The 27234-nt window shown below is 54.9% G+C and overlaps 1 protein-coding gene across 9 annotated transcripts in view; it reads left to right on the forward strand.

Annotated features, from left to right (window-relative positions):
- Window positions 1–2028: 2028 nt before the first annotated feature.
- Window positions 2029–27234, forward strand: part of PTPRU (protein tyrosine phosphatase receptor type U) — an 88111-nt gene continuing 62905 nt past the window's right edge. For 5 of the 9 annotated variants that reach the window (XM_070459059.1, XM_070459060.1, XM_070459061.1 and 2 more), the window contains exons 1-7: window positions 2961–3312; window positions 20314–20445; window positions 23421–23692; window positions 24223–24304; window positions 24409–24524; window positions 25046–25220; window positions 25825–26118. In XM_070459059.1, coding sequence (XP_070315160.1) covers window positions 2976–3312; window positions 20314–20445; window positions 23421–23692; window positions 24223–24304; window positions 24409–24524; window positions 25046–25220; window positions 25825–26118 — 1408 coding nt within the window. In that variant the 5' untranslated portion in view covers window positions 2961–2975. Of the gene's footprint in view, window positions 2234–2960; window positions 3313–20313; window positions 20446–23420; window positions 23693–24222; window positions 24305–24408; window positions 24525–25045; window positions 25221–25824; window positions 26119–27234 lie in introns of those variants that run through there. The other 4 variants (XM_070459063.1, XM_020869245.2, XM_070459064.1 and 1 more) reach the window with 1 other exon arrangement.

Consider the following 27234-nt stretch of genomic DNA (forward strand, 5'->3'; position numbering starts at 1 on the left):
CTACACACAGGTTTATACTGGGCAGAGGCCCAAATGTACTTAACCTGTGTAGCCTGGAGATAGACTAGAATCAATGGGAGTCAGTGAGGGGGGTAGATTTCATGGCATGACGAGAAAGAACTTTTTAAAAGCCAGCCAGCATAGCAAGAAGAAATAGCTGAATCCATTATTACAGCTGGAGACTTCAACAGCTCTCGCTCAGAAATAAACATGTCCAGCAGGCAGAAACTCAGGGAAGACATAATTAAACTCCACAACACCATCAATCAACTAAAGATAAAGGTCATCTAAAAACTACTTCAGGGACTTTCCTGATGGATTGGGGGCTAAGACTCTGAGTTCCCAGTGCAGGTGGCCAGGGTTTGATCTCTGGTCAGGGAACTAGATCCCACATGCCGCAACTAAATAAATAAAGACTACTTCATCCAACAACAGCAGAGTACACAATCTTCCCAAGATCACATGGAATTTTTACCAAGAGAGACCACCTACTGGACCATAAAACACAACTTAACAAACTTGAAAGAAAAGAATCATACAGTGATTGCTCTCAGATCATAGTGGAATTAAACTAGAAATAATAACAGAGAGTTGAAAAATCCCCAAATACTTGGAGATTAAATAACATACTTCTAAAAAACACATGGGTCAAAGAAATCTCAAGAGGAATTTAAATTTTTTGACATATTAATAAATGAAAACTAAATGAAAATGAAAACACAACTTTTCAAAATTTGTGGGATGCTGGGTAAGCAGTGCATAGAGGGAAATTTATAGCACTGAATGCATTATGAGAAAAGAAAAAGATCTGCAATTAATCATCTAAATTTCTGCCTTAAGAAACTAGAAACAGAAGAGCAAATCGAATGTCAGGGAAGCAGGAAAATAATAAAAATTAGAGCTGAAATCAGTGAAATGAAAAATAGGAAATCAATAGAGAAAAATCAACCAAACCAAAAGCTGCTTCTTTGAAAAGATTAATAAATCGATAAGTCTCTAGCCAGACTAGGAAAAGAAGAGAAAGGACACAGATTACTAATACCAGAAATTAAAGGGGGGACATCACTACAGATCCCATGGACATTAAAAGGATGATAAAGGCCAACAAAAGTCCATCTAGTCAAAGCTATGGTTTTTCCAGTAGTCATGTACGGATGTGAGAGTTGGACTGTAAAGAAAGTTGAGCGTTGAAGAATTGATGCTTTTGAACTGTGGTGCTGGAGAAGATTCTTGAGAGTCCCTTGGACTGCAAAGAGATCCAACCAGTCCATTCTAAAGGAAATCAGTCCTAAATATTCATTGGAAGGACTGATGCTGAAGCTGAAACTCCAATACTTTGGCCACCTGATGCGAAGAACTGACTCACTGGAAAAGACTCTGATGCTGAGAAAGATTGAAGGCGGGAGGAGAAGGGGAAGACAGAGGATGATGAAATGGTTGGGCATCACCACTCACTGGACATGAGTTTGAGTAAACTCTGGGAGTTGGTGATGGACAGGGAGGTCTGGCGTGCAGCAGTCCATGGGCTTGCAAAGAGTTGGACACGACTGAGCTACTGAACTGAACTGAACTGAAAGGAATACTACGAACAGCTCTAAAAGCTAGCGTTTCCAAGACCCCATCACTTACCCTTGGTAGGTGATGAGCTCCCTGTCCTTGGAGATAAGTATGGATGCTCACTGAAAGGGATCGAAGTAGAGGGGATTCAAGCATTGGGTAGGACCGAGAGGCTCTGTGTCCCTGGCTCTCGGTCTCGGAGAGCTGTGTGCGAGCGAGGCACGAGCAATGAGCAGAGGAGTGGATCTGCTCACCTAAGAATGTCGGTTCCGGGTGGGTTCAGAGGTGGGTGGGAATCCAGGCCCAGCCCGGGACCGCCAGGCAGGGGTCCGGGAGTGGGGGCGGGGCGCGTCAGGGCCGCGGGCGACGGGACTGGGCAGGGGCGCGCGCGGCTGCCAGTAGGGGGCGCCTCGAGACCGAGAACGCGCCGCCGAGCCTGACGTCAGCGCCCCGCTTGCTTGGGCTCCCGCTCTGGACTCGGCGCCAGTCCCGCTCGGCGCCGCGCCGCTTCGCTCCGGCTCTGGCTCGCTTTGGGCTCGGCTCGGGCTCCGGCGGCGGCGGCGCCCCCCCCGCGCCGGGCCCCGGGGCAGGCGGCGGCGCACCATGGCCCGCGCCCAGGCTCTCGTCCTGGCGCTCACCTTCCAGCTCTGCGCACCCGAGACCGAGACTCCGGCAGGTAAGCGCGAGTCGGTCGGACCCAGTTTGCCCCGCCGAGCCCCGGCGCCGGTGGCGTATCTCGAAAGAAAGTGGGAGTGTTGGGTGACCGGACGTGGCGAGCTTGCTCCCGGTGTGTCTTGAGTGTTGATCGTGTGCTCAGCGGGTTGTGTGCCTGCGAATGTGTCCTGAGGATGTGCAAGAAAAGGTGCTGTGTGTGCTGTGTGTCCACGAGTATGTTGGGGTGAATGTTGTGTGCATCAAGGCATGGGGTGTGCGCCGAGTGTCTGCCTCTGTGTAGTGTGTGTGTGGGGCCAAGTAGGATTTTATGTCTGTTGTGTGTCCATCCGAGTTCGGTTGTGTGGCAGGAGTTGCCTCGGCTGATGTGTTGCGTTTGTGGGCATCTGTGTGTGCCCTAGCCCGGAGTGCTGTTTGTTGTGTGTCCGAGAATGGCTTCTGTGTTTTGTGTTCTGCGTGTGGCGAAGAGTGCTCTGTGAATTCTGCCCGCGTGTGGAGCAGAGGACGCGTGTGCGATGTGTGTGCTTGTGAGATCCGTGTACGTGTGTGAAGGCGTGGGAACGGGTCCGGAACGAGTGTGTCCGCGCGCCGTGTGCGCGATGTGTACGTGTGTCTGGGGCCGGTGGTGTGCTCCGCCGGGGGCTGCGTGGGTCCCAGTGAATGCCGAGTGTGCCGGGAATGCGTGTGTAGGAGCGTGTCTGGAGCGGATGTGAGTGTGTTCGTGCAAGCTGGCTGCGTGTCCAGGAATGTTGCGAGTGTGGTCCGCGCCTGGGCCACGGCTGAGTGTGTGCCCCGGGGCCGCCCGAGGGGGCGGTGCAGGTTGTGTTGTGTGTGTGTCCCTCGGGTGTGCGCGTGGGGCGCGCGGGCCCCGGAACAAGTTGTCCTGGCGGCGCCCCGTTGCCTCCCCGGTCGGGCCGGGCCTGAGGCTTGGCAGCGAGGGATGGGGGCCCGGCGGCCGCCGACTCCGACATGTCGGGCTGTTTGTTGTTTCGCAAGTTCAGCGCGGCGCTGGCTGGTGGCGGATCCGAGACGGCGCCGGGTCTGCGGGGCGCCGGGGCCGGGGCCCGGAGGGCCCAGCGCGGGGTAGGGGGCGGCCGCCGGGCGCGCCGGGGCCGGTGGGAGGGGAGGGCCGTGCGGCCGGGCGATCGTGCGGGGACCGGGCCGCGGCTGCACCCAGGCGGCGGGGCGGGGTGGGGGGTGCGTCCGGGTGGGCCGGGCCTGGCTCTGGGCGGCCGGACGGCGCCCCCTCTGGTTGCGCGCGGGAGGCGCCGCGGACGCCGGGGTCTCCTGGGACACCCTCCTCCGTCGACTCCGCAACTTTGTGCGGCCTCCCGGCTGGCAGGGACGGCGGGGTGTGAGTGTACGCGTGTGAGCGTGTGTCTCGGTGCTTCTGGGTGCCGTGTGACCGCGCTGTCTCTCTGAGTGTGTTTCGGAGAGTGGAGTCTTTCGGAGGTGTGTTGTGTGTGTGTGTCTGTGTGTGAAGTTGTACGTGTGATCGCGTTTCTGAATGTGTGTATCCAGAGCTGTGGCTGTATATCCGTATGTGCTGTGGACCGTGTATCGGCGGCGGCTGTGTGTGTTCATGTGTCTGTCCCCGCCTCCCCCACCCCCGATCCTACCCGGAGGCCTGGGATGCCACACTGGGGGCCCTCTCCTGCGGAGTTGCGTCTGATGGCCTTTCTGGGGCGGGGGTGGCTTGTCCCCTCCCGGCGGCCTCAGCATCCCCGCCCCCTCTGGTTGGGCGGCTCCAGTCTGGTACCCCGGGCGCCCGAGTAACGGGGAGACGCCCCAGACGGGTTTCCGAGCCGAGACACAGGCAGAGCCACCTCGGCCCCAGGGAGCCTCCTTCAGGCCGCCGGTCTCCGAGAACTGGCCTCTCCGGATCGCATTTGCTGCCCTGCCGCCCCCTCCGGCCTCTTCGGGCGGAGCTCCCAGGGTGCCCGCGGCCTCTTCCGCCGCTGACTCTAAGGTCAGCCGGACCCTGCGGCCCCAGGCCATCGCGCACAGCTTTAGCTTTGACACCTGAGCGCCAGAGGACTCCTAAGGCGACCTCCCTCCTTATCTTCCCCCAGCCCTTACCTCTGTCCTGCAGCTACTTTGCCCCCTCCCCCTCCCTGAGATCAAGCCGAGGGTACTACACACTCTCCCATCTCTACCTCCATCACCTTGATTCTGAGAACCCTCAGATGTGGCCCCCCCCTCTTATAACAGAGGGGACTGTCCACGGCTGAGGTTGAGGACTGAGATCTTGAACCAGTTGCTTCCATTCCTGGGGCCCCGGTTTTCTGCTCTGTCCCACGGGCTTCATGATAAAGGTGTATGGTACTTGGTAGATTGCAAAGTAAGCCTGTCTGTGAGTGCCAAGGAACAAAAGACGGTTTTGAGGATGGCTGCAAAGCCCCAGAGGCTGTGATTTGCAGCCAGGGGCACCTGGGTTCAAACTTGCCTCTGCCACTTGCTGTCCTCATGTCCTTGGGCAAGTCACGTCTCTTCCACAGTTCCTGACACCTGTAGCTATTACTGTTGAGCTTCATTCAGAAGCCCTGAGTAGAAGGGATATGATCTCCCCACGTCCCCGAACTGGTTTGAGTCAGCCCAGCTCCCTGAAAGGGCCTCCTGAGTCCCCCCTCCCTCCAAAGGGTGGGTGGTGATGTCTCTGAGCCATGCAAATCTGGCAGTAATTTATTCCATTGCGTTCTAGCTCATTTTGTCCTTTTGGTTGCTGGCGCTGTGGACAGCAGGAATGAGGGAGAGGCTGCCCAGTGGTTTCAGGTTGGGCAATAAAGGCTTGTCTGGGCATCTGGCACTTCTCCCTGGGGTGGGGGAGGGACTCAGCAGGAAGACGTGAGAGTGGCCAGAGTGGGGGGTACTGAGCTCCTGGGCGGCTCTGGTGCCAGGGACAATCCAGGGTGGATGCCCTGCTTGTTCCGGGTGTGCCGCCGTCCTGCCCTGCTTTCATCAGCTAAGCCAGACCAGGGTGGTGGGTGGCTGGTCATGCAGGACTGGGCTAGCTAGAGTTGTTGGGGCAGCCTTGTGCCCTCTTTTTTCTTTCAAAACCCTTCCCTCCTCAAAGTTGTTCTCCTGTATCCTGATGCACCCGACCCTTATGCTGTCTCAGGATCTCTCTCATCTGTCCCCTTCTCTCCATCCTTACCCATCTTGCATGTGCAGGCAGGCTCCAGCCTCCTCCTTCACCCTTCCCTCCATAGTGTCAGGGATCTTCCTAAAACACATTTGAAAGCCTGGTTTGAAACCTTTTGAAAGCTCACAATTACCTCCCAGTTAAGTCTCTTCCCCAGGTCCTCTTGCCTGCTCTGACCCCTGCCTCCCTGTCCAGTCCCATCACCTTTGTGCTCTTTGCCTTGCATCCTATGTTCTGACCAGTTTAACCCATCTCCCAATACCCACTAAATGCCCATTGCCCTCCATCTTCTCTCTGGGCCTTTGGACAAACTGAGTTAGAACTCTCTAACTCCACCTCCTTACTGAGTAAATTCCTGCTCCTCCAGGTTTTAGTTTAGACATCACCTCCTCTCTGAAGCCTTCCTTGGTTCCTCCCTCTTCTAGTCCAAGAAGGGAGGAGGGGGTTGATTGGATTTTTCATAGCACTGTAATTATTGTAATTACAGTTTATTGGTCCTTTCTCCCTTAGAGACCTTAAGCTCTGTGGGGATAGGGACTGGGTATTTAGCTCACTTTTGGATCTTAACTGCTAGGTTCAAGGCCTGGCCCACTCCTGATGAGTAAATACACCAGGCAGGAAAGAATGAGTGACGTCCAGGGGGTCAAGTTCTGAGCTGGAGATGCCAGATGGGGGCGCACCAACTCCACTGAAAGTAGAGATTGAAGAAATAGGTTTCCCTCCAGGAATCTGGAAAATTCTGCTGGTGGGGGGGGGGGGGATGGTGTTGTATGAAAAGGCCACACAGAGAGTGTCATCTGGGAACTGGGATTTGGAGAGGTCATCTCCCTGCCGGGCAGCCCCCTGCCCCCCGCCGCTGTCCGCCGCCCCCTCTCCTACAATCACCCTTGCCCCCCAGCGGCTAGCAGGGTCTGTTGTCACTCCTGGTCTCAGCTCTTTGTCCTGGAGGCTCGGCAGTTGGTGAGACGCATCAGAGTCCCAACCGTCACTGAGCGTCTCGTCTGGGGAGGAGGGGGAGGGCCCTGTGGGGGGAGGGCGGGTGTTCCCTCAATCCTCTGTCCTCCTCTCAGCCTCTGTCCTGGCTGCCCCTGAACCCAGGAATCGGGGAGTGCTGCTCCCCGTGGTGACCCTGCAGGTGGGGTTTGGGCGGGGGCGGGGGAGGTGTGTGTGGGTGTCACCCTGACATCTGGACAGTCAGAATGTGTGTGTATGTGTGGCTGTGATTGTATGATCATAGCCTGGGACACAGGACATATGTATGGCTTCTCAGGGGGTCTGGCCATCTGGTCACCCTGTGTGGCAGGATCTGAATTCCGAGTTGAGAGGCGACCAGCTGCTCTGATCCTGGGGAGCCTGATGCTGGATGTCCGGGTATCCATGTGTCAGATCCCTGGAGTTTGGGTGCAGAGCTCTTTGGGTGGGTGACGTCTCAGGATCTGGGCGTGGGTGTCCCAGGACCCAGATGTGGGAGGATCAGGGTGTGTCAATAAGAATATCCCAGTGTCTCTGGATCCGGAGGTGGGTGTACCCCGGTGACTGGGAGCCCTCAGGTTAATGGGTGTGGGGGACTGTAGCTGCCTTGTGCCCGGCTGTGGGGCTGCCCAGATGCCTGGATGTGGGTACTCACGTGTCTGGGTCTGGGGTATCTATGTATCTAGCAATGGGGTGTTGGTGGGCTTGGCTGTAGGGTGCTCTGTGGTCTGTGTGTCTAGGTGTATATTTAGGTGTCTGCATCTCCAGGAAAGGGGTGTGCGTGTTTGGGTGGGGAGGGTCCTGTGTGGTTGTGCCCTGTTGTGGACCAGGGCCTGGGCCTGTGCCCACCCAGCCTGTGATGCTGCCTTCCAGGGGGCCGACCTCCTGATCTTCAGACAGTCGCCAGTGCCAGGGCCCTCTGGAGGAAGCCCCTGCGGTTCTGCTTCTCAATGGATGGTCACTAGAACTTTATCAAATGGTGGAAACGTTCTCCACCTGCACTCTCCAGTTTGGTGGCTGCTTCTTCGTAGGCGGCTGTTAGTTTGCTTATTTTTTGTCTACACTGGGTCTTTGTTTTGGTGCACAGGCTCTTCATCGTGGCTTGAGGGCTTCTCTCTAGTTGCCTGGTGCTGATTTCTCTAGTTGCTCCAGGGCATGTGAAATCTTAATTCCCCAAGCAGAGATTGAACACACATTCTCTGCATTGGAAGGCAGATTCTCAACTACTGAACCAGCAGGCAAGTCCCTGGCTATTAGATTTTAATTTAAATAAACATTCAGTCGCTCAGTCTCACCCCCCAGATTTTGAGTCCTCAAGAGTCGCCTCTTGCTAGTAACTATTGTATTGGTCAGGCTGTGTATTGGTCAAGAGCATCTCCTTCACAGCAAAAAACTCCATGTACATTGCTGGTCTAGAGGTGCAAGGCCTACAGCATCTTTAGTGAGGCCTGGACACCTCACCAAGTGGACGGACTGTCACTTTGTGGCCCCTGAAGAAGGCTTTTCTGAATCCACATCCCCTTCTCTGCAGCCCCTTCATTCCATGCTTGGCCCATTGTAGCGGCCCTCTCCTTGGTCTCCGTTCTGCCGTCTGCCTGCTTCTATCATCCTGGGATCTGAATGGCCTCTCAGGCAGACATAGGATGCTGCCACTCCCTTGCTCTAAGCTGAAGGCTCTCCAGCGCCCAGGGGCCAAAGCCTGAGATGGCAGAGGAGACCCCGTACGACCCAGTCCCTGCTCTCCATGATGGCTTTGTGTTTATACCTCTCCTCCCCTGACCCCACTCCTCCCTGTCCGCCTTTGGCTCCAGGCTCACCAGGCCAGTGTTGATCCCAGAACCCGCCAGGCCCTTTCACACCTCTCTACTTTTGCACATGCTGTGCCTTCTGCCAAGAATGTCCTTCCCACCTGCCTCAGTTCCTGGAAGCCTGCCTTCTTGCTCAGCTTTCAGAGTCCAGCTCTGATGTCACTTCCCCAGGGAAGCCCTCTCAGACCCTTTCTGGCATGGTTGACCAGGTTTCTCCCACAGTGCACGTGATTCAGTGGGCTGCGGCCTTTCCCATCTCCTTCCCCACTAGGCTGGGAGGAAGGGCTGGGTCAGTGGTGAAGAATTCGCCCGGGATGCAGAAGACGCAGGAGATGTGGGTTCTATCCCTGGGTCAGGAAGGTCCCCTAGAGAGGAGAATGGCAACCCACTTGCCTGGAGAATCCGATGGACAGAGGAGCCTGGCAGGCTACAGTCCATAGGGTTGCAAAGAGTTGGACACGACTGAAACTGCTGAGCATGCACACATGTACGCATAGGGGAGGGGAGGAAGGATTGGGAGAGGGAAATTGGGAAGGCGTGTTGAGATATTTGATGGGCAAGATCACAGCCAGGGATGGAATGACAGCTGTGGGGTGGGGAAGCATGAGGGGGGATGGGAGATAACCTGCAATAAAGCTATATCGGGGGGATGGGGACAGCTGGGAATGAGGGGACAGGTGGTGTTGGGGGGACAACTGAGGGTGGGGGAATAGATGGGGGATGGCTAGAAGGGAAAGTGGGACAGCTGAGGGACAAAAGGTGACAACTGGAAAGTATCAGAAACCTATTTGGACAGGATAGGGGGATCTCAACTGAGAGGGTGGGCCATACATTGCTCAGGATGTGTGCATGTGGGTGTTTCTGCGTGTGTGTGTGTGCACCTAGAGTGTAGTGGTGAAGTGTGGCTTAGGAACCACACCATCTAGGTTCTGATCCTGGCTGTCCCACTGCTAGCCACGTATCCCTTGGGCAAGTTGCTTGACCTCTCTGACCCTTTAGTGTTCTCATCTGTGAGAGGAGAGATGATAATGGAACATACTGCATGGGACTGCAGTGAGGATGCCTTTTATACACATACGTATGTAGTTTAGAACAGGTTCTGGCATGTGGTAAGCCCTGGGTGTGCTAAACTGTTATTAAGTGTGTGTGTATGTGGCACAGCATCCTATGTGCTCAGAAGAGCTTGTGTTTGGCTTCTGATGAAATCCAGGCTTGGGGGGCGGGGATGGTGGCGGGGCTGCTGGAAGGAGGATCCAGGTTCACTGGGTCTGGGAAGCCTCTCACCTGCTTCCCTCCCTGTTCATCCCACTTCCCACCCACCCGGTGCCAGGGCCTAATCCAATAGGTGTCCCTCTCTGTCTCTCTCTCCTCCTGCCCCGCACTGCCCAGCCCTGGGCTGGGGGCCAGGGGATGTGCTTTAATTGTCCAAAAGCTTTTCAGCACAATCTGAACTCATTGTTCGCCTGCCAGCGCGCTGGGGCCCTGCTCAGATAGAAATACCTGGACCATGTGCTCAGTTCTGGCTGCCCGCCCCATGAGTGGTGGTGGCTTCATCCTGTGCCCTTGGAGAGTCAGTGGGGTGGAAGATGCTGGGGATGGGAGATGTGAGAGGGGGAAGCCCACAGGGTGGATTGGGCCTCAGCCCCCAACCTGTAGGGTGGCCAACCCAGCCTGGCAGAGCTGTAGACGCAAGGGTTTTCTGGGGTCTGGGCTCCCCTGCTGTCCAGATCATCATGGGAGGCATGTGCCACCTCTTGACCCCACGCTAAAAACTGCCCTGCATCACAGCCCTGGACTGCTCTGGCTGTGTGCTCTCTGGGGCTCCTGGACCCATCTCCTCAGGGCTGGGCCACTGGATTCATCCATGCACTGCTCTGCATCTCAGCCCTACGCTGCGTGGCTGCACTCTGAGTTTCTGCGCTGCATGGACTGTGTGGACTTGCGTGCGTGTCTGTTCGCTCCATCTGCGGGGTCCCGCTGGGCTGTGCGCTGTCGTTGTGCTGCCTTTTGTGTCTCTGCGGCTCTCTTCTGTGTCTCCTGTGCTGCGTGACTGTCGGGCGACGGTGTGTGTCAGGCTTGTGGCCTCTCCTGGAATCGGGCATGGTCCCTGGCCACACATCCCTGCACTGTGCCCACAGATGGCGCGCTACCACGACACTGCCTCTGCATCACATGGCCTCTGTAGGCGCTGCATGGTCGCCGTGGGCATCTGTCCTGCATCGGGGATGGGCGGGAACAGCCTGTCTGCGGTCCCCCGTCCTGCTGTCCCAGACAGCATCCCTTGCCGGCACGGCACGTCTGTCGCGTTGCTTCACTGCGCTGCACCTTCTCCTGGCCCGGCCCTGCGCCCTGCCTCACTGCTGCTCTAACGCTGCCCCTGTGTTATTTCGGCCTTTCCCTGTAGAGCCACTGAGGTGTCAGCCGCTGTCCTTCCTGGGGTTCTGTAGGCAGCCCCAGATGAGCCATGTCTTTGCTTCAAGCAGCTTCACTGCAGGTTTCCTCTGGCTCCCACTGTATGCTGCCTGAAGTTGGGAGTGAAACTGCAGCTCGAGGCCACTTTGCTGGGCTCTGGACTGGTGTGGGTTTTTACCTGCATTACCTTTGCAAGCACCTGGTGATGCACCTGTGCCCTGCACGACTTCACTGCCCTGGGCCTCTGCCTTGCACTGTACCTGGTCACCTGTTCGGGCGCTCTACTGGGTTTCAAGATCCAGAGCATTTGCACCGAATTCCCTGTTCCACCCGGTGTCTTCACGACATTGCATTTCGGTGCCACTTTCTCGCCCTGCTCTCGAGTCTACCCTTTCTGTGCTCCTTGGGACTGTGTGGAGCACCCAGCACTTCCTTTTGCACTGCACAATGTCCTTCTCTTTGCCAAATCTCTCTGTGTTAAGCCTGCCTCCTCTAGATATCCTTTGGGTGAGAATTCATGGATCGCCTGTTATGTGCCAAGCCTAGTGAAGCTTGGGCGGACCCCCTTGGTGTTCTTCTATACACCTATCCCTTGGGGCCCAGTGCCAGCCCAGTGTAACCCTAAGTTGCTCACTGGTGCACCCTACGTCCGAGCAGCACTGGGTCATGGGCACGATGGATGGGGCACCTCTCCACTGCGTCATGGCACCGGCCAGTCCTGCTGTGCTGTGTCTGGTGCCGTGTGAGGCCTGTGCACCCTGGCTGTGCCCCCGTGCCCTCTGTAACTGCATTCCGCCTCGGCGCAGCGTGGAACTGCTGCACTGCACCCCAACACCCACACTGGGGTCACGTAGCCCGCTCTCTCCATGGGACCATTAGAAATCCATGTCTTTGCACTGCACGTGTTCATGCACAGCCCTCTGCCTCTCTACTCTGCACTTAAATAAATTACTTTAAAATATTTTGGCCATGCCACGTGGCATGTGGGGTCTTAGTTCTCTGACCAGGGATCAAACCCATATCCCCTGCATAGGAAGGGTGGGGTCTTAGGCACTGGACTGCACTGTGGTTTTCTGTGACACAGGGTGTCTGTACTACCGGAGTCCATGGACTCTTTGTCTACTGAACCTCTGCACAGAACAGCCCTCCCTTCAGCCCTTTGCCTCTGGAGTCCAGCCTTGCCCCATGTCTTCCCCTTCAGTTCAGTTCAGTCGCTCAGTCGTGTCTGACTCTTTGCGACCCCATCGGCTGCAGCCAAGCTTCCCTGTCCATCACCAGCTCCCGGAGCTTACTCAAACTCATGCCTATTGAGCTGGTGATGCTATCCAACCATCTCATCCTCTGTCATCCCCTTCTCCTCCTGCCTTCAATCTTTCTCAGCATCAGGGTGTTTTCCAGTGAGTCAGTTCACATCAGGTGGCCAAAGTATTGGAGTTTCAGCTTCAGCATCAGTCCTTCCAATGGATATTCAGAACTGATTTCCCTTAGGATGGACTGATTGGATCTCATTACAGTCCAAGGGACTCTCAAGAGTCTTCTCCAACATCATAGTTCAAAAGCATCAATTCTTCAGTGCTCAGCTTTCTTTATAGTCCAACTCTCACATCCGTACATGACTACCAGAAAAACCATAGCCTTGACTAGACAGAACTTTGTTGGCAAAGTAATGTCTCTGCTTTTTAATATGCTGTCTAGGTTGGTCATAGCTTTTCTTCCAAGGAGCAAGCGTCTTTTAATTTCATTTCTTCCCCTTGCATGAACAATATGACAGCCCTGCTGTTAATTTTGGGGCTTGCTGTGCTTTTGATCCAGGAGCTGGGGAGTCGGTGTGGCCGACGTTTCCTCTGCTGTAGCTGACTTCCTTCTCTTCTCAGTAAAGATGGAAGGATGCTGGCACTGTTGGGTTCTGTATTGGCTCGGTAGGGGGTAAAGCTCAGCTTTCTCACCCTGTGGCCTGGCCCTGGGTAATCTTCCTGGCTGCAGCTCTGCTGGATGCTGTGTGATTAGAAAGTGGGCATGTTGCTGCCAGTCCTGCCCTTGATTAATCGATCACCAATTATTTAGGGCTCTGGAGAGCGGCGCCAGGGAGCCCCAGCTGAGGTCTGGCTGTGTTGATCTGGGCCAAGAGAGCAGTAAAGTGGGCCGGGCCAGGTTTCTGGACTGGAGTCATGGTCTTTGAGTCTGGGTGGGGTTGGTCAGGATCAGAAGAAGTTTTGATATTTATATAAAATGGAATATTCAGTTCAGTCGCTCAGTCATGTCCGACTCTGCGATCCCATGTACTGTAGCATGCCAGGCTTCCCTGTCCATCACCAACTCCCGGAGCTTGCTAAAGCTCATGTCCATTGAGTCAGTGATGTCATCCAACCATCTCATCCTCTGTCATCCCCTTCTTCTCCTCTGTTCAATCATTCCCAGAGTCTTTTCCAATGAGATATTAGTCAGCCATAAAATGGAACAAATTTGAGTCAGTTGAACTGGGGTGGATGAATCTAGAGCCTGTTATACGAGAGTAAAGTAAGTCAGAAAGAGAAAAATAAATATCTTATATTGATGTATATATATGGAATCTAGAATAATGGTACTGACGAACCTATCCTCAGGGCAAGAATAGAGACACAGATGTAGAGGGTGGACTTGTGGACTCAGTAGAGGAAGGAGAGGGTGGGATGAGCTGAGAGAATAGCATTGAAATATATAAATCACCATGTGTAAAATTGATAGCTAGGGGGACGTTGCTCTATAACACAGGGAGCTCAGCCTGGTGCTCTGTGACGACCTAGAGGGGTCAGATGGGGGGTGGGAGGCAGATTCGAGAGGGAGGGGATGTATTAATATGTATATTTATGACTGATTCATGTTGTTGTACAGCAGAAAGCAACACAACTTTGTAAAGCAGTTATCCTCCAATTAAAAATAAATCAGAGAAAAAGGAACCGGCTGGGATGGTGCGGTCAGTAAGTCCAGCCTTAGTTGGTATTCTACTATGCACAGGGCTTGGGGATGGTGTTCAAAGGCAAAAGAGAACTCAAGAAGGGAGGAGGTGGAGGTTAGACAGGCCTGAGATGGAGCTGTTGTTGGGGTGGAGAGCACGGGATGGGGCTAGGTTAGGCAAGAATGTCCAAGGGTGAATCTGTGTTGGTTCCAGGGTTGTGTTGGGCTACCCAGAAAGGGGGAGTGGCTTCAGATGATGGCATGAGCCAGTGTCATCTTGGGGTTGTATCTGAGTTTCCCAGGCCAGGGTTGGGGCTATGCCTGGGGTAGGGTATGAGGCCAGCCCCTACAGTTGTAATCCGTCGGGAGGAGTTTTGTTTCTCCTGGGGCCATCCCTTGGGAACTGAATGTTCTATTGACAAACCAAAGGGAACAAAAATCTCATTGCAAACAGACTCTGTTTACCTAGGGTCTTTGGAAAACACTGATGCTGGCTGGCAGCCGTAGTTGGCACAGAGCACCATTGCCTGTCTGGTGGGGAGGAAGTCTGGTGCTTCCATGTTTGTGGTGCCCACACACACAGGCATACACGCACACACACGCACCGTTCGCCTCTACCCACCGCGTACGCTCACCTCCCCTTAGGTACACACTTGCTGCTGACTGTACCCCTATATCTCTGCAAGTAAACAAATGCCTACATACCCACAACTTCACAGCACACTGCTGGGAGACTCACACACCTGTGAGCTGGGAGATCCGTGCTCCCCCTCACACACCTGTCCCCCGTAGCATCTCTCTGCCCTCAAGTTATTCTTGCCCACATGCATGCTCGCACAAATGGAATCAGAATTCTAGAGGTGGAACAGCCTTAGAACTCACCTAGATGTTCATTCTCATTTCATAGGTGAGCAAGTGGGGCTTCAGAGAGGGCAAGCCACCTACCCAAGGTCACACAGGGAGTTAGAGGCTCAGCGGGAATTAGATCCAGGCCTCCTGCCTCCCAGTCGAGTGCTCACAAGTCAGTACCAGGCCATCACACACTCTCACCGCCGTGTGCACGTGTGTGCCTGCACACACACACACACACACACACACACACACACACACACACACAGAGTCTGTACATGGAAATACATGCATATGGAGGGGTGGAGACCCCCTCCTACACTCTGATTCCTTTTGCAGAGGTTGCTTTGCCCCTTACATCACCCCATCCAGAGCCCAGCCGGATGTGGATAAACCATCATCCTCCCTTCCCAAATTGTGGCTGACGGTTGCTCAGGCAACCGCCTGCCAGATTGGGGAGATTAGCTGAGGAATGTAGCTGGGCCAGTTTGAGCTGAGTCTGGGGGAGCTGTTGGGGGTCCTGGGTTGATTCAGCCCACCTCTCAGGGAGGCCCTGGCAGAGATGCTGTACCCACAGAGGGGTCTGGTTTTCTCCCTGGCCCCAGCTGAGACTCTGTCCCCAAGGCATGGATGAGGCTGGGGGAAGGGAGTGTGAGCATTTGAGCGTGTGTGTGTGTGTATGTGTGCGTGAGCGCGCGTGCACATTGTGCATCTCTGTTGGTGTGCTTGGAACTGTGCTGTTTGTGTCCAGGATGGGAACTTGAGGTCCCTTCCTCACCGGTTTCTGACATCTGGCTCCAGACCCCTTGTTGACTTATCCCACTTCTGACCCTATAGTGCCCTCTGGAGAAGCCCCCTGCCTTCCTCATGGCTTATAGCAGGTGTCTCCAACCTCCGGGATCTAGTGCCTGATGGTCTGAGGTGGGGCTGATGTAATAATAATAGAAATAAAGTGCAGAATAAATGTAATGTGCTTGAGTCATCTCAAAACCATTGCCGCTCCCACCCTCCCGTCCTGTCGAGATAAATTGTCTTCCACGAAACTGGTCCCTGGTCCCCAAAAGGCTGAGGACCGATGGCTGATAGGATGTATCACACTGTCTCATCTGAATCCAGGAGCTTCTCTGCTCCAATATGAATTGTGTCTTCCCCACTCAGAACGAGGCTGGACCTTTCACTCTGGCACTTGGCTCTCCTAGATCTGGCCTCAGCCTCCTTCCCACCAGTCTCATCTCCCATTGCTTTGGCCAGTCTGGGTTCCTCTCTATGTCCCGGATGAACATGTTACCCACTACCTTCTTTTGCTCCTGCTGGGCCCTTTGCCTCAAATGCCCCTCTCCATCTCTGCTGGCCACAATGACATCCATCCTTCCAGGCTCTGCTCACATGTGCCCACCTCCAGGAAACCATCGCCCTGCACCTACCTTCCTCCCCTGACCACCCCTTCCCCAACCGTCCTTGCCACCGTGGTCTTGACTCTTCTCTGTTCTGCCTCATTCCCTCACCTCCACTCTGACTAGGAAGTCCTTGGAGGCAGAGCTGAGTCTTAACCATCCTTGTGCCTTTACTGGTGCCAACCCGGGGCCTGCTTTATATTCTCAGTGAATGAACGTCCTGTGAATGGAACTGAATTGGCACATGTGGCCAGTCTTCTTGAATGAAGATAGATGGCTTAAATCCCAGCTTCTCAGACTTAAGATGTGGCCTTGGGCAAGCCACCTCAACCTCCCTGTGCCCTGGCGTCCTTCTGTAAAATAGGAGTAATCACAGTACCTACCTTGCGAGTTACTTTGAGGGATAGTAGTGTTAGGTAGTTAGAATAGGGAAAAGGAGTCCAAAAGGGCAGTGGCTAAAAGACCTGGAAAGGGAAAGCCCGAAAATAGAACAAAGGAAGGTCCGAGGACCGGAGTGAGAACCTCAGGTAAAACAAACAACGCTCCTGCCTAAGCCCAATTTGCATAGAACAGGCCCAGGGACAGAGAAACGTATAAAAAGAGGAGCCAAAGCGCTCTTCTCTCTCTCTCTCTCCCACGCGACGGGGCGCTCTTCGCGTCTTTGGATCTACGTGCCCTCACGCCTCGAAGATGGATTTTCCTGCTATTATCTAAATAAATAGAGCTGTAACACTGATTTATTTAAGAGCTATAACACGGTCTGTCCTCCGAGAGCTGCGACCCACTGAGGGGGCTTCAGTGTCCGTCACTCCAAATTTTTGTTGTGACGAGACAAAGAACCGAGGAGCATACACTGGCGTGACAGTAGCCCGGCAGGTCCTGGTGGTGGGTGGCAGCCCTCATGTGGTGGCGTTGATGTGTGTGTGCATGTCCGGGCCCCAGTCTGGGTCGATGGAGCCGAGAGGGATTTCCTGACTGTTCTTGCTGTCAATGCAAAGTCTGATCTATTTTCTTCCCTCTGGGCTGGGGGCCCCCAGCAGGAGTTGGGTCTCTAGCAGAATTGGGGGCCTGGCTTTGGGACTCCTAGCTCCTGAGCCATCCAGACTGGAGGTGATGGGGGCTTTCCCCAGGATCTGGGAGGGCAGACTGTTCCCATCCCAGGCTGAGCTGGGGACCAGGTCAGGGTGGGGCTCTCCTTGGAGAGCCTGGCCCCAAATTTGTTACCCTCTGAGGGTGATGGGTGCAGTGGGCCTGGCCCAGAAACTCAGGACTGGGGATGGACACGGAACAGGGAGAGGAGTCCTTCTGCCGCTGGAAGGGGATGCTCTGGGTGGTGACAGTCAGCTGGGGTCAGTCAGCCTGGTGGGTCAACTGCTGGAGTTGTTTGATAGCAGTCAGGGGTCACTCTAGCCATGGTCAGCTGGTCTGAGGTCAGTCAGTCAGTCTGGTCGAAGTCAGATGGTCTGGTGGTCATCTGGATGGGGCCATTGGCTCAGGTCTGTCTGTTTGGGTGTCACTGACCTGGGTCAGGCAGTCTGAAGGTTACCTTGGCTAAGGTCAGACAGTCTGGGGGTCCCTCTGACCAGGTCACTTAGCCTGGGAGTCCTGACAGCTCACGTGGCCTGGCCTGGCTTACAGTGGATGAGAGGAAGCAAAGGGGCTGGCATTCTCAGGCTCGCCCCAGGGCCACAGGTGACATGTCTGGGACAGCCGCCTTGTTACTTTCCCAGATCCTGGGAAAAGCAGCACTCTAGATTCTGGGGTCCCCTTTATGACAATTCATCTGGCTCAGGGAGGCCTTGGCTAAAACCCTCAGGCACAGACTCAGCTCAGGGTAGATGAAGTCAGCTGTCTCCTCCTCCAGGAAGCCCTCCCTGACCATCTCTCCTGGTCATGTTCTCTCTCTGTACTGTGCTGTGGATCATTTTCTACGGGGAGAGCCAAGGCCTCCCCAGCACAGATGGGGTTAAAACCTACCGTCCATAGGCTACAGGACACATGCTGACCAGAGTTCTTCACACAAAGAGGCAAAGTGCTCAGCCAAGGTCCCGCCCCAGCTCTGAAGTGAGGCTTCTATTATTTTGTCCCATCCACTCTGTACCAGCCTCATGTCCACCTTATTTTACACTCTGATGGGGTCTGTGAAGAGGAAAGGGAGACCCCCCTGCCCCAACAGCGGTGAGCCTGTGCGTGCCTGGCTGTGCAGGTCAGCTCAAGATGCTGCTTCACGTGGTCTCTGACAACCTGGAGAGGTCCCTGCTGCAGAGGGAACAGCAGAGCCTCCTGAAAGTCAGGTCACCGGCCGTGTGTGCAGCTGCCCACTGCTGTGCCTGGCACGTGGCACGCACTCCCTGTTACTCTCTGCTTCTCATCCCTCCTCTCCTTGAGGCTGGGAAGGGGCTCAGATTTGCCCCTTCTCAGAGTGAAGGCTTTCCTGGTGGGGAATGTGGACTTCAGCCTCTGAGCTCCATGGACTCAGATTCTGCTTCTGTTACTCAGGTGGCTCAGGTGCAGAGCTCCGGTCTTCTGAGTGCTTGCATGTGCCGGGCATCATGCTGAGTGGACCCCGGTGTTGGATCCTTAACAAACGCCCATGTGGATGGGGAAACTGAGGATGAGAAATGGTCATGGTCACAGGACCAGCACATTGCAGAGTTACGATTCAATCCCAAGTCTGTCTGATGCCAAAGCCCACTTGGTTATCTACCGCCTTATATTGTAGACGAATCTCTTCACCCCTTGGAACCTCAGTCGCTTCATCTATCAAGTGGGGAGAAGTACTAGTGACTGGCAGGTACCCAGGACAGGGCCTGGCATGATTTGTGTCTGCTTCCTGGCCGCTCATCCAGGCGTTTTCCTTGGTCTCAGATGCCTAAGTCTACCCATGGTAGTGGTGGTGGTGTGTGCTCAGTCATGTCCAACTCTTTGTAACCCCATGGACTGTAGCCTACCAGGCCCCTCTGTCCGTGGGATTCTTCAGGCAAGAATATTGGAGTGGGTTGCCATTTCCTCCTCCAGGGGATCGTCCCGACCCAGGGATCAAACCCCAGTTTCTTGTATCATCCTGCATTGGCAGGTGGATTCTTTACCGCTGCACCAGCTAAGGGGAGAGTGCAGGCACCAGTTACTTCCTGAACCAGTGATGTTCTCAGGTGTATTAGGTCCAACTCGGGGCGTTGATCAGCCAGCTAGATACATGGACCTCATTACCAGCTGAAGGGCTAGCATCACTTTCGGTCCCCTCTTCCTGCCTCCCCTTCTTATTTAAACTGCGCATAGTGGCTCAGAATCTTGGAAGTTTGCTTCCTATAGTCATGGGTGCCTGGACCTCACATGACAGTGTTTTTGCCTGCCATGTTCCTGCAGTCAGGGACCTCAGTTGGGTGACTTTGGGTGGTGTGCATCCCTTGAGCTCATTCATCAGGTAGAAGTAACACAGTGGTGGTACCTACTCAGAAGCCGAGGCCTAAATGGGACTCCACACTCAGAGCATTTAGCATTGTGCTGGGCTTGTTGTAAGTCACGTGATCAGTTGTTGTTGTTATTTTTAAGGAGATGCCATCAAAGCTGGCTTAGGGCAATTGATTCTGCCAGTCCTGGGGCCCACTGTCTGTCCTGTCTGCAAAGACGCAGGGGCCGGTGATAGAACACTGACCAGCAGTCAGGAGATCTTGGTTCAAACTCCGCCTCTGTCACTGACCTGCCGATTGACCTTAAACAAGTCACTCAGCCTTTTTGGGACTCAGTTTCCTTATCTATAAAATAGGGATAATTCTAGTTCTGATCTCACGAGTTGTCGTGAGACTTTAATGGATAGTAATGATAATAATGGGCTTCCCTGGTGGTTCAGATGGTAAAGAATCGCCTGCAATGCGGGAGACCTGGGTTCAATCCCTGGATTGGAAAGATCCCCTGGAGAGGGTTATGGAAACCCACTCCAGCATTCTTGCCTGGAAAATCCACCTGGACAGAGGACCCTGGCGGGCTGCAGTCCATGGGGTCACAAAGAATCAGACAGGACTGCAACTAAGCACAGCACATGATAACGTGCTTCCCTGGAGGCTCAGATGGTAAAGACTGCCTGCAATGTAGGAGATCTGGGTTCAGTCCCTGAGTAGGGAAGATCCCCCTGGAGAAGGGAATGGCAGCCACTGCAGTATTCTTGCCTGGAGAATCTCATGGACAGAGGAACCTGGGTGGACTGTAGCCATGTGACCTGATTGAGTGACAAACACACAAACACATCGAGTAATAACAACTAGTTTTTGCTGAGGAGGGTCTTTAATGGGTGGTTGAGCCGCAGGGCTTTGGGGACTATTGAAGGGGGTGGGCAATGTGGGAGGTCTTGGCTTGGGGAGGAGACACTGGAAAGAGGGCCTTGGTGGGGGGAGAGCGTGGGGGAGGGAGCATTTTGTTGGAGGGAGCAGAAAGGGGGGAGGGCTTGAGGAGGCGGAGAGGAGGAGGGTGGGCTTGGGTGGGAGGGGACTGTGGGGGCACCTGGAGGGTAGCCGCAGGAGCCCTTCGGGCCAGCACCTCCACTCCAGCCTGGACTAAGCAGGCCCTGTCCTCACAGCCGGCTGCACCTTCGAGGAGACGAGTGACCCAGCGGTGCCTTGCGAGTACAGCCAGGCCCAGTACGACGACTTCCAGTGGGAGCAAGTGCGGATCCACCCCGGCACCCGGGCGCCTGCGGACCTGCCCCACGGTGAGCCTACCCTCAGCACCATTCCTTCTTTGTCTCCTTCCGGGGCCATGCTGTGTTACCCTGGGTCCATTGCTTAACGTCTCTGGGCCTCATCTGCTCTGTAGTGGCGCACGTGACACTGTGAATGTGGAGCTCTCTGGACTCAGACCAGTCGTGTCCATCAGGTAGTTTTACCTGTAAAATGGGCGCAGGCGTTTGAGTCCTCAAAGACGCTTGTAAACTGTAAGATAAAGCCCACCTCCCGTTATTCCTGGGCAGCTTAGCTCAGGATCCTCCTTACTCGTGCCAAGTCTTCCTAAACCCTCCACCTTCAGGGAGGCTCCCTTCTCCCTGTGACTAAATCCTGGTCTCCCAGGATGTCAAGATGCTGACAGAGCAGTCGCCCTGGGGCTGGATGTGTGTAAAACCTTCCTTCCTCTGCTCCTTTCTTCCTGCGAACCTCAGGTCTTTCCCAGCGTCTGCCTTGCCCAGTCCCTATTTCAGGATGGGGAGCATTTGGCGTCATGAACACTGGGCTGGGAGTCAGGAGACTAATTGCGTAGATCCTCGTCCTGGCCTTCTACTCTGATGACGGCCTCAAATGCACTGACTGAGTCGTGAAGCCTGGTTCAGATCCTGGCTTCATCACTTTACCAGCTGTGTGGTTTCTGGCAAGTCACTTAACTTCTCTGAGCTTCCATTTCCTTAAATGAAAAATGGAGCACAGAATAATCCATTTTATAGTGTTGTAATATACATAACGTGGGGGTGGCATGTAAGGGTTCAGTGAATGATTAGAAACAATTGTTGGAGACATTTGAGGGGCCCAGCTACTAAGATCCACCCCTTGTCACTGGGTAAAGAATCAACTGGGGATTAAGAAGAGGATAAGATGGATGGAGGCCAGATTGTCACCTTTGTTACTGATAAAGCCTAGATTGGAGGACATAGCATAGTAGGAGAACCAAATGGGCCTGCTGAGGGAACCCAGAACTGGATAGCTTGAGTCCCCTCCCCTTGGCCCTGTCGCAGTAAGAGGCCAGGGCCTTTGTTGCTCAGCTCACAGTATGGCCAAGATGGCACCTGCTCTCAAGAATGCATGGGAGGGGCAGCAAAGGTTCTCACTGTGGGGCCGGGACTTGAAGCCAACAGGATGGAGGCCCTCCACGACATGGTCTCTGCAGCCTGGCCTCCCTCCCCTGCCTCATCTCCTGGAGACCTCCAGTGCCTCCCCGCTTCTGTGCATCTGCTCACACTCTGCCCGCCGTGGGACATTTATCTCTGCCTTCACAGGACTCTTAGCTCCTTGTTTGACCTCTGTCCTGGCACATCTCAAAGTCTGAGCTGGGTGACAGTGAGCTGTCAAGGTGCCCACCACGGCAGGGATGCTGAGTGGGCTGACTCTGTATCTGCAGGGCCCAGTATCAGCCTGAGATGGGTTAGCCTTCAGGTTCCAAGGTGGCTGGTTTGAGTTCATCTCTTACAGTCCTGACCACCTTGGGTAGGCTCTGCTTCTCTCTCTCCCCCACACCACCAGAGACAGCCCCAGTGAGAAAAGGGGATCAGAAATTTCATATGCAGTATGGGCCTCTGGATGGATCCTGGGGATGCAGTGGTGAGCCAGATGGAGGGAGTCTCTGCTGTGTTTGGTGCTCACATTTTAGGGAAGGGAGATGGAGCTGGAGAGAGAAGGGAGGAGGGGATATTCACCCTCGCAGTCAGAGAGCAGGAGAGAGGAGAGGGTGGGGCAATGGGGATGAGGGGAGTGGATGAGAGAAGCGGGAGGGATGCGGAGTGAGAAAAAACTAGGGAAAAGAAGAGAGAGAGGCAGAGGGAGCAGGAGGAAGAGGCAAGAACAAAGTGTCAGATTGAAAGGGGGAGAGAGCCGCACACACAGCTGCTCACAGGGAGAGGAGAGAGGATGGAGGCGTGGGCCAAGAGAGACTGTGCTGGGGGCTGGGATGCATCCCTTCCTGGGTGGGGATGGGGATCTGGAGTTTTGTTTACGACCCCACCAGGACTGATGCAGGAGCTGCCTTCTTCACAGGCTTCTGGCTCCCGCAGATGAATGCGATTCCCTCCAGCGGAGTCGCTGGAGAGCCCTCCTGGAGCAGGGAGCCTTGTGGTTTGGGATCTGAATGAGCTTGTGTTGGCCGGTGGCCAAGCCTGGGAAGAGGCAGCCCTGCGTGGTTTCGGGCACCCTCTTGGCAGCTGCCGGGGCCTTCTCCCCACAGGAGGGAGGCCATAATCCCTCAGCCAGATCTGGAGGAGTCCAGCTCCCTTTTCCCCCTCTACCCCTCTCCCCTGCTCCCAGTGCGCAGCCTGGATCTCTGGGGAAGGGACAGGACTGCCTTTCTCCAGGTTTGAAAACAAGAGAATTGTATCCCAGGAATTTAGATTCAGGGGGATGGGGGCCCGAAGGGAAGTTAGAGTCCTTTCATTCAACCTCTGTTCTGTGTGTTTGTTCAGCGTGCAGACCTGTGCTGTGACACAGTGGAGCCCCGAGGTATCACAGGCTCGTGAGGAGAGTGATACACACTTTATTAATGATCCAGGTGCCAGGAGAGACATCCACAGAGCGACGGGGTGGGGAGTGGGGGGAGCTTCAGAAGAGGTGGACTTTGAGGGCCTGTCACGTGCCAGACTCTTGACTCCTGAGATGACTGTCGTACTCCCTGTCTCTCAGGACAGCTCAGTAGGTGGGAAAAGACATGGACCAACACGAGCTTGGACGGAGGTCATAAAGGGTGATGCGAGGAGCAATAAAGGATTTTGGCAAAGCCAGATCTGTGTATTTTTTTGCTGCTGCAAGCCTTTCCTTTGGGAAAGGGATGCAGGGAAATGGAGGGACTTACCCCATGAGTCAGAGCTGGGACCAGAACTCGGGCCCCCTGACTCTAGATGAAGTCCTTTGTTTCTGCCTCCTCCTCCGTGCTCCCCTGACCCTGGTCCTCCCCTACGTTCTCAGCGCCTGCCTCTTCCTCCTCTCTTTCCAGGCTCCTACTTGGTGGTCAACGCTTCCCAGCATGCTCCAGGCCAGCGGGCCCATGTCATCTTCCAGAGCCTGAGTGAAAACGACACCCACTGTGTGCAGTTCAGCTACTTCCTGTATAGCCGGGATGGGCACAGCCCGGGCACCTTGGGTATCTACGTGCGTGTCAATGGGGGTCCCCTGGGCAGTGCTGTCTGGAATATGACTGGATCCCACGGCCGACAGTGGCACCAGGCTGAACTGGCTGTCAGCACCTTCTGGCCTAATGAATATCAGGTGGGCTGGGTTCGGTCTGCGGTTAGTCTGTGACTGGGGGCTGTGGGTAGAGTGGGGTGTCAGTGTGAGGTCAGGGTAAGCAAGTGGCCGAGGTTGGAGTTAGTCAGTGTTCAGCATCAGGAGTCTGTCTGTGGTCAAGGTCAGTGGCCAGTCTGTGGTTCTTTAGTAATGGTTCAGTCTGGGTTCAGCATCAGAGGTCATTGTTAACAGTGACAGTTTGTCGCTAGGGAAGGGGTGAGTTGGAATAGTGCTGACTTGGAAACCCTGTCTTGGCTGCCAAGTTTTGTGGCTTGAAGGTAACATCCATCCGGGATTGGATGGAACCTCTGGCCTTGACCTTGTTAGCTCTGCGTGCTGACACCCTCTGCCACAACCAGCTGGCTTGGTATGGAGGGTGATTGTCAGGTGGGGCTGACCTCTGCTTGGGGAGGATGGAGCTGGAGCAGAGCTTGGAAGGGGGCTCTTGTGGGCACCTCCCCAGGCAGGGCTGGAGAGATGTCAGATGACAGGAACCCTCCCGCCTCCCCCAGGTGCTGTTTGAGGCCCTCATCTCCCCAGATCGCAGGGGCTACATGGGTCTAGATGACATCCTGCTTCTCAGCTACCCCTGCGGTGAGTCCTGACCCGGTGGGGTACAGGGTGAGGGGTGCGGGCGGCTGCGGCTCCTGCCGACAGGGGGTGCTGGCCCAGCTTACGCCAGGGCTGCATTTCGGCAGCAAAGGCCCCACATTTCTCCCGCCTGGGCGACGTGGAGGTCAACGCGGGCCAGAACGCTTCCTTCCAGTGTATGGCGGCGGGCCGAGCAGCGGAGGCCGAGCGTTTCCTTCTGCAGGTGAGCGGGGGTGGGGGGTGCCGGGTCGGGGCGGGGGGCGAGGGGGACCTTGGCCAGCTTCTTACGAAAAGTTCAAGCTCCCTTGCGGAGTGCTGAGGCCTTCCATCCTTCTCCAGCACCCAAACACAGGCATCCTGGCTCATCCTAGGCTCTGTGCTCGTGGGTGCCCCTTCCCCCGACATCAGAGCACGGCTCCAGGAGTCCCCCCGACCCAACCACACCCCGCCACCAAGGCAGAGTGACCACATTTCCTTAATCGACCCCACACCTTCTTGGGGCAGGGTTGGTTCCAAGAATCCCACCCGTCCCTGGGTAGTTTCAGTTCAGTTCAGTTCAGTTCAGTTCATTCGCTCAGTCGTGTCCGACTCTGCGACCCCATGAACTGCAGCACGCCAGGCCTCCCTGGGTAGTTTAGGGATGGCGAAATGTGGCCGGGACAGTTTACCACTACGCTCGCCCGGGTCAAATGGAGACCCTTCTTCCCTGGCGCGCCTGATCCACTGGCCCCTCTCCCGGCTCAGCGACAGAGTGGGGCCCTGCTGCCTGCGGCCGGCGTGCGGCACATCAGCCACCGGCGCTTCATGGCCACCTTCTCGCTGGTCGCCGTGAGCCGCGAGGATCAAGACCTGTACCGCTGCGTGTCCCAGGCCCCGCGTGGAGCCGGCGTCTCCAACTTCGCGGAGCTGATAGTCAAGGGTGAGCGAGTAGTCGGCCTCCGAGGGGCGGGGCGGGCGAAGGTGGAGCGGGCGTGGCTTCTACCTGGGGGCGGAGTCTCGTCGATGGGCGTGGCCCATGGACGCGCAGGAAAGGCCGAGTCCGACTTCGGGTGTGCTCCGACCTCCCTGGCGGGGCTCCCGGAGGGGGTGTCATCTCCTGGGAGATCGGGTCCTAATTGAAGGTCAGGGTGGGGAGGAGATCCCTCTGAGAGGTGGGCCCGCGTGGCGACTGGGTCAAGGTGTGACCCCGGGCGAGGCGGGATCGGGCTGTTGGCCTCCCAGGCCAACAAGCCGTCAGCCCTTAGAGGCGAGGACTTTGGGATGTGGAAGAGAGTGAGGGAGAAGGTGTAGGCTGAGAGGTGAGGGGCAAGGTCAGCTTTTGGAGTTCGGCGTCTCTTAGGGCCTGGGGATTTAGTGAGAAGAGGCAGTCTAGTGAGGACTTGGGGAGCTGCATGAGGAGCCTGGGGTGGGGGTGGGGGGCCAAGAAGGCTCTGGGGGTTTTGGGTGTTGCAGGATGAGGAGCTGGAAGCCAGGGATTCATAGCGGCGTCCGTCTGGCTCCGTCTTTCCCCCATCTCCTTGCAGAGCCCCCTACCCCCATTGCACCCCCGCAGCTGCTGCGCGCCGGTCCCACCTACCTCATCATTCAGCTCAACACCAACTCCATCATCGGGGACGGGCCGATCGTCCGAAAGGAGATTGAGTACCGCATGGCGCGTGGCCCGTGGGCCGAGGTGCACGCCGTCAGCCTGCAGACCTACAAGCTGTGGCACCTCGACCCCGACACGGAGTACGAGATCAGCGTGCTGCTCACGCGCCCGGGTGACGGTGGCACCGGCCGTCCCGGGCCGCCCCTCGTCAGCCGCACCAAGTGTGCAGGTGGGTGCTTGCTGGCTTCACTCCCTCCTCCGGATACCCAGGTATGGATTCAGGGCAACCGAGGGGCGAAGGGCACATTCTGAGCAGTAGTACGGCCTTCCTCTGTGCCTCTCAAGCTTTCTGAACCTTTATGATTTTCGTTCCATCCCAGTTATGGTAAAGAAAAGGATGATAGCTAATACTTTACTCTGTGAAGGACACATGTGTGTGTCATACTTAAAACTCAGAGCAACCCCATGATCGAGGGGTTGCTCTTGTTGTACCCATTTTACAGATGAGGTGTAAAATCTGTAACCTCTGTACAGATTATCGTGAATAGAGATGTTAAGAGACTGGCTCAAAGTCACACAGCTAGTAAGTAGCAGAGCAGTAAGGGATTGGAACTCTTGACTGGCTGGCTTCAGAATCTGTGTTCTTAATTCTGCACTGTATCATCTAGTTAAAATTAACAACTAAACAGTGTAAAATAAAAGTGTGTTATTCAATTCTAGCTGGATTCTCTCATCTGGGCATTTAAGCCTGAGGTCTGCTTTTTCTTGTTTAAAAAGGTAAAGCATCTGTTATGAGCAATGGCACACCTGTACCAGAGGAGACTTTTTGTTTAATCAGAAGAGAGGTTGAGAACCAAGCGATTTTCTTACTCTGTGATTTCAGCATTTTTGTGGTTGTTGTTGAATTTTTATTGCCATATAAAAGATTCATATGTGGTTATAAGGAAAAATACAAGAGATTTTCCTTTTCACTTCACCCTATTTCCTGCAATGGTAACATTTTGCAAAACTGTAGTGTAATATTACTCTCAAGATACTGACATTGACAAAATCCACAGACCTTATTCAGACTTACCCAGTTTCATTTGTCCTCATTTGTGTGTATGTGTGTGTATCTAGTTCTATATAGTTTATTTTAGTGTTGGTTTGTGTATCTACCACCACAGTCAAAAGATACCAAACAATTCAATCAGCTTAAGGATCCTTTGATTTGCTCTTTTGTATCATTGCTGTCCCTCCACTCCAACCCCCTGGGAACTGCTAATCTATTCATTTCTAAAAAAATGTTATATAGATGATAAAATCATACGTTATATATATACACACAGTATATAACCTTTTTTGT

Source organism: Odocoileus virginianus, chromosome 30, assembly GCF_023699985.2.
Source record: "Odocoileus virginianus isolate 20LAN1187 ecotype Illinois chromosome 30, Ovbor_1.2, whole genome shotgun sequence".
Taxonomy (NCBI): Eukaryota; Metazoa; Chordata; class Mammalia; order Artiodactyla; family Cervidae; genus Odocoileus; species Odocoileus virginianus.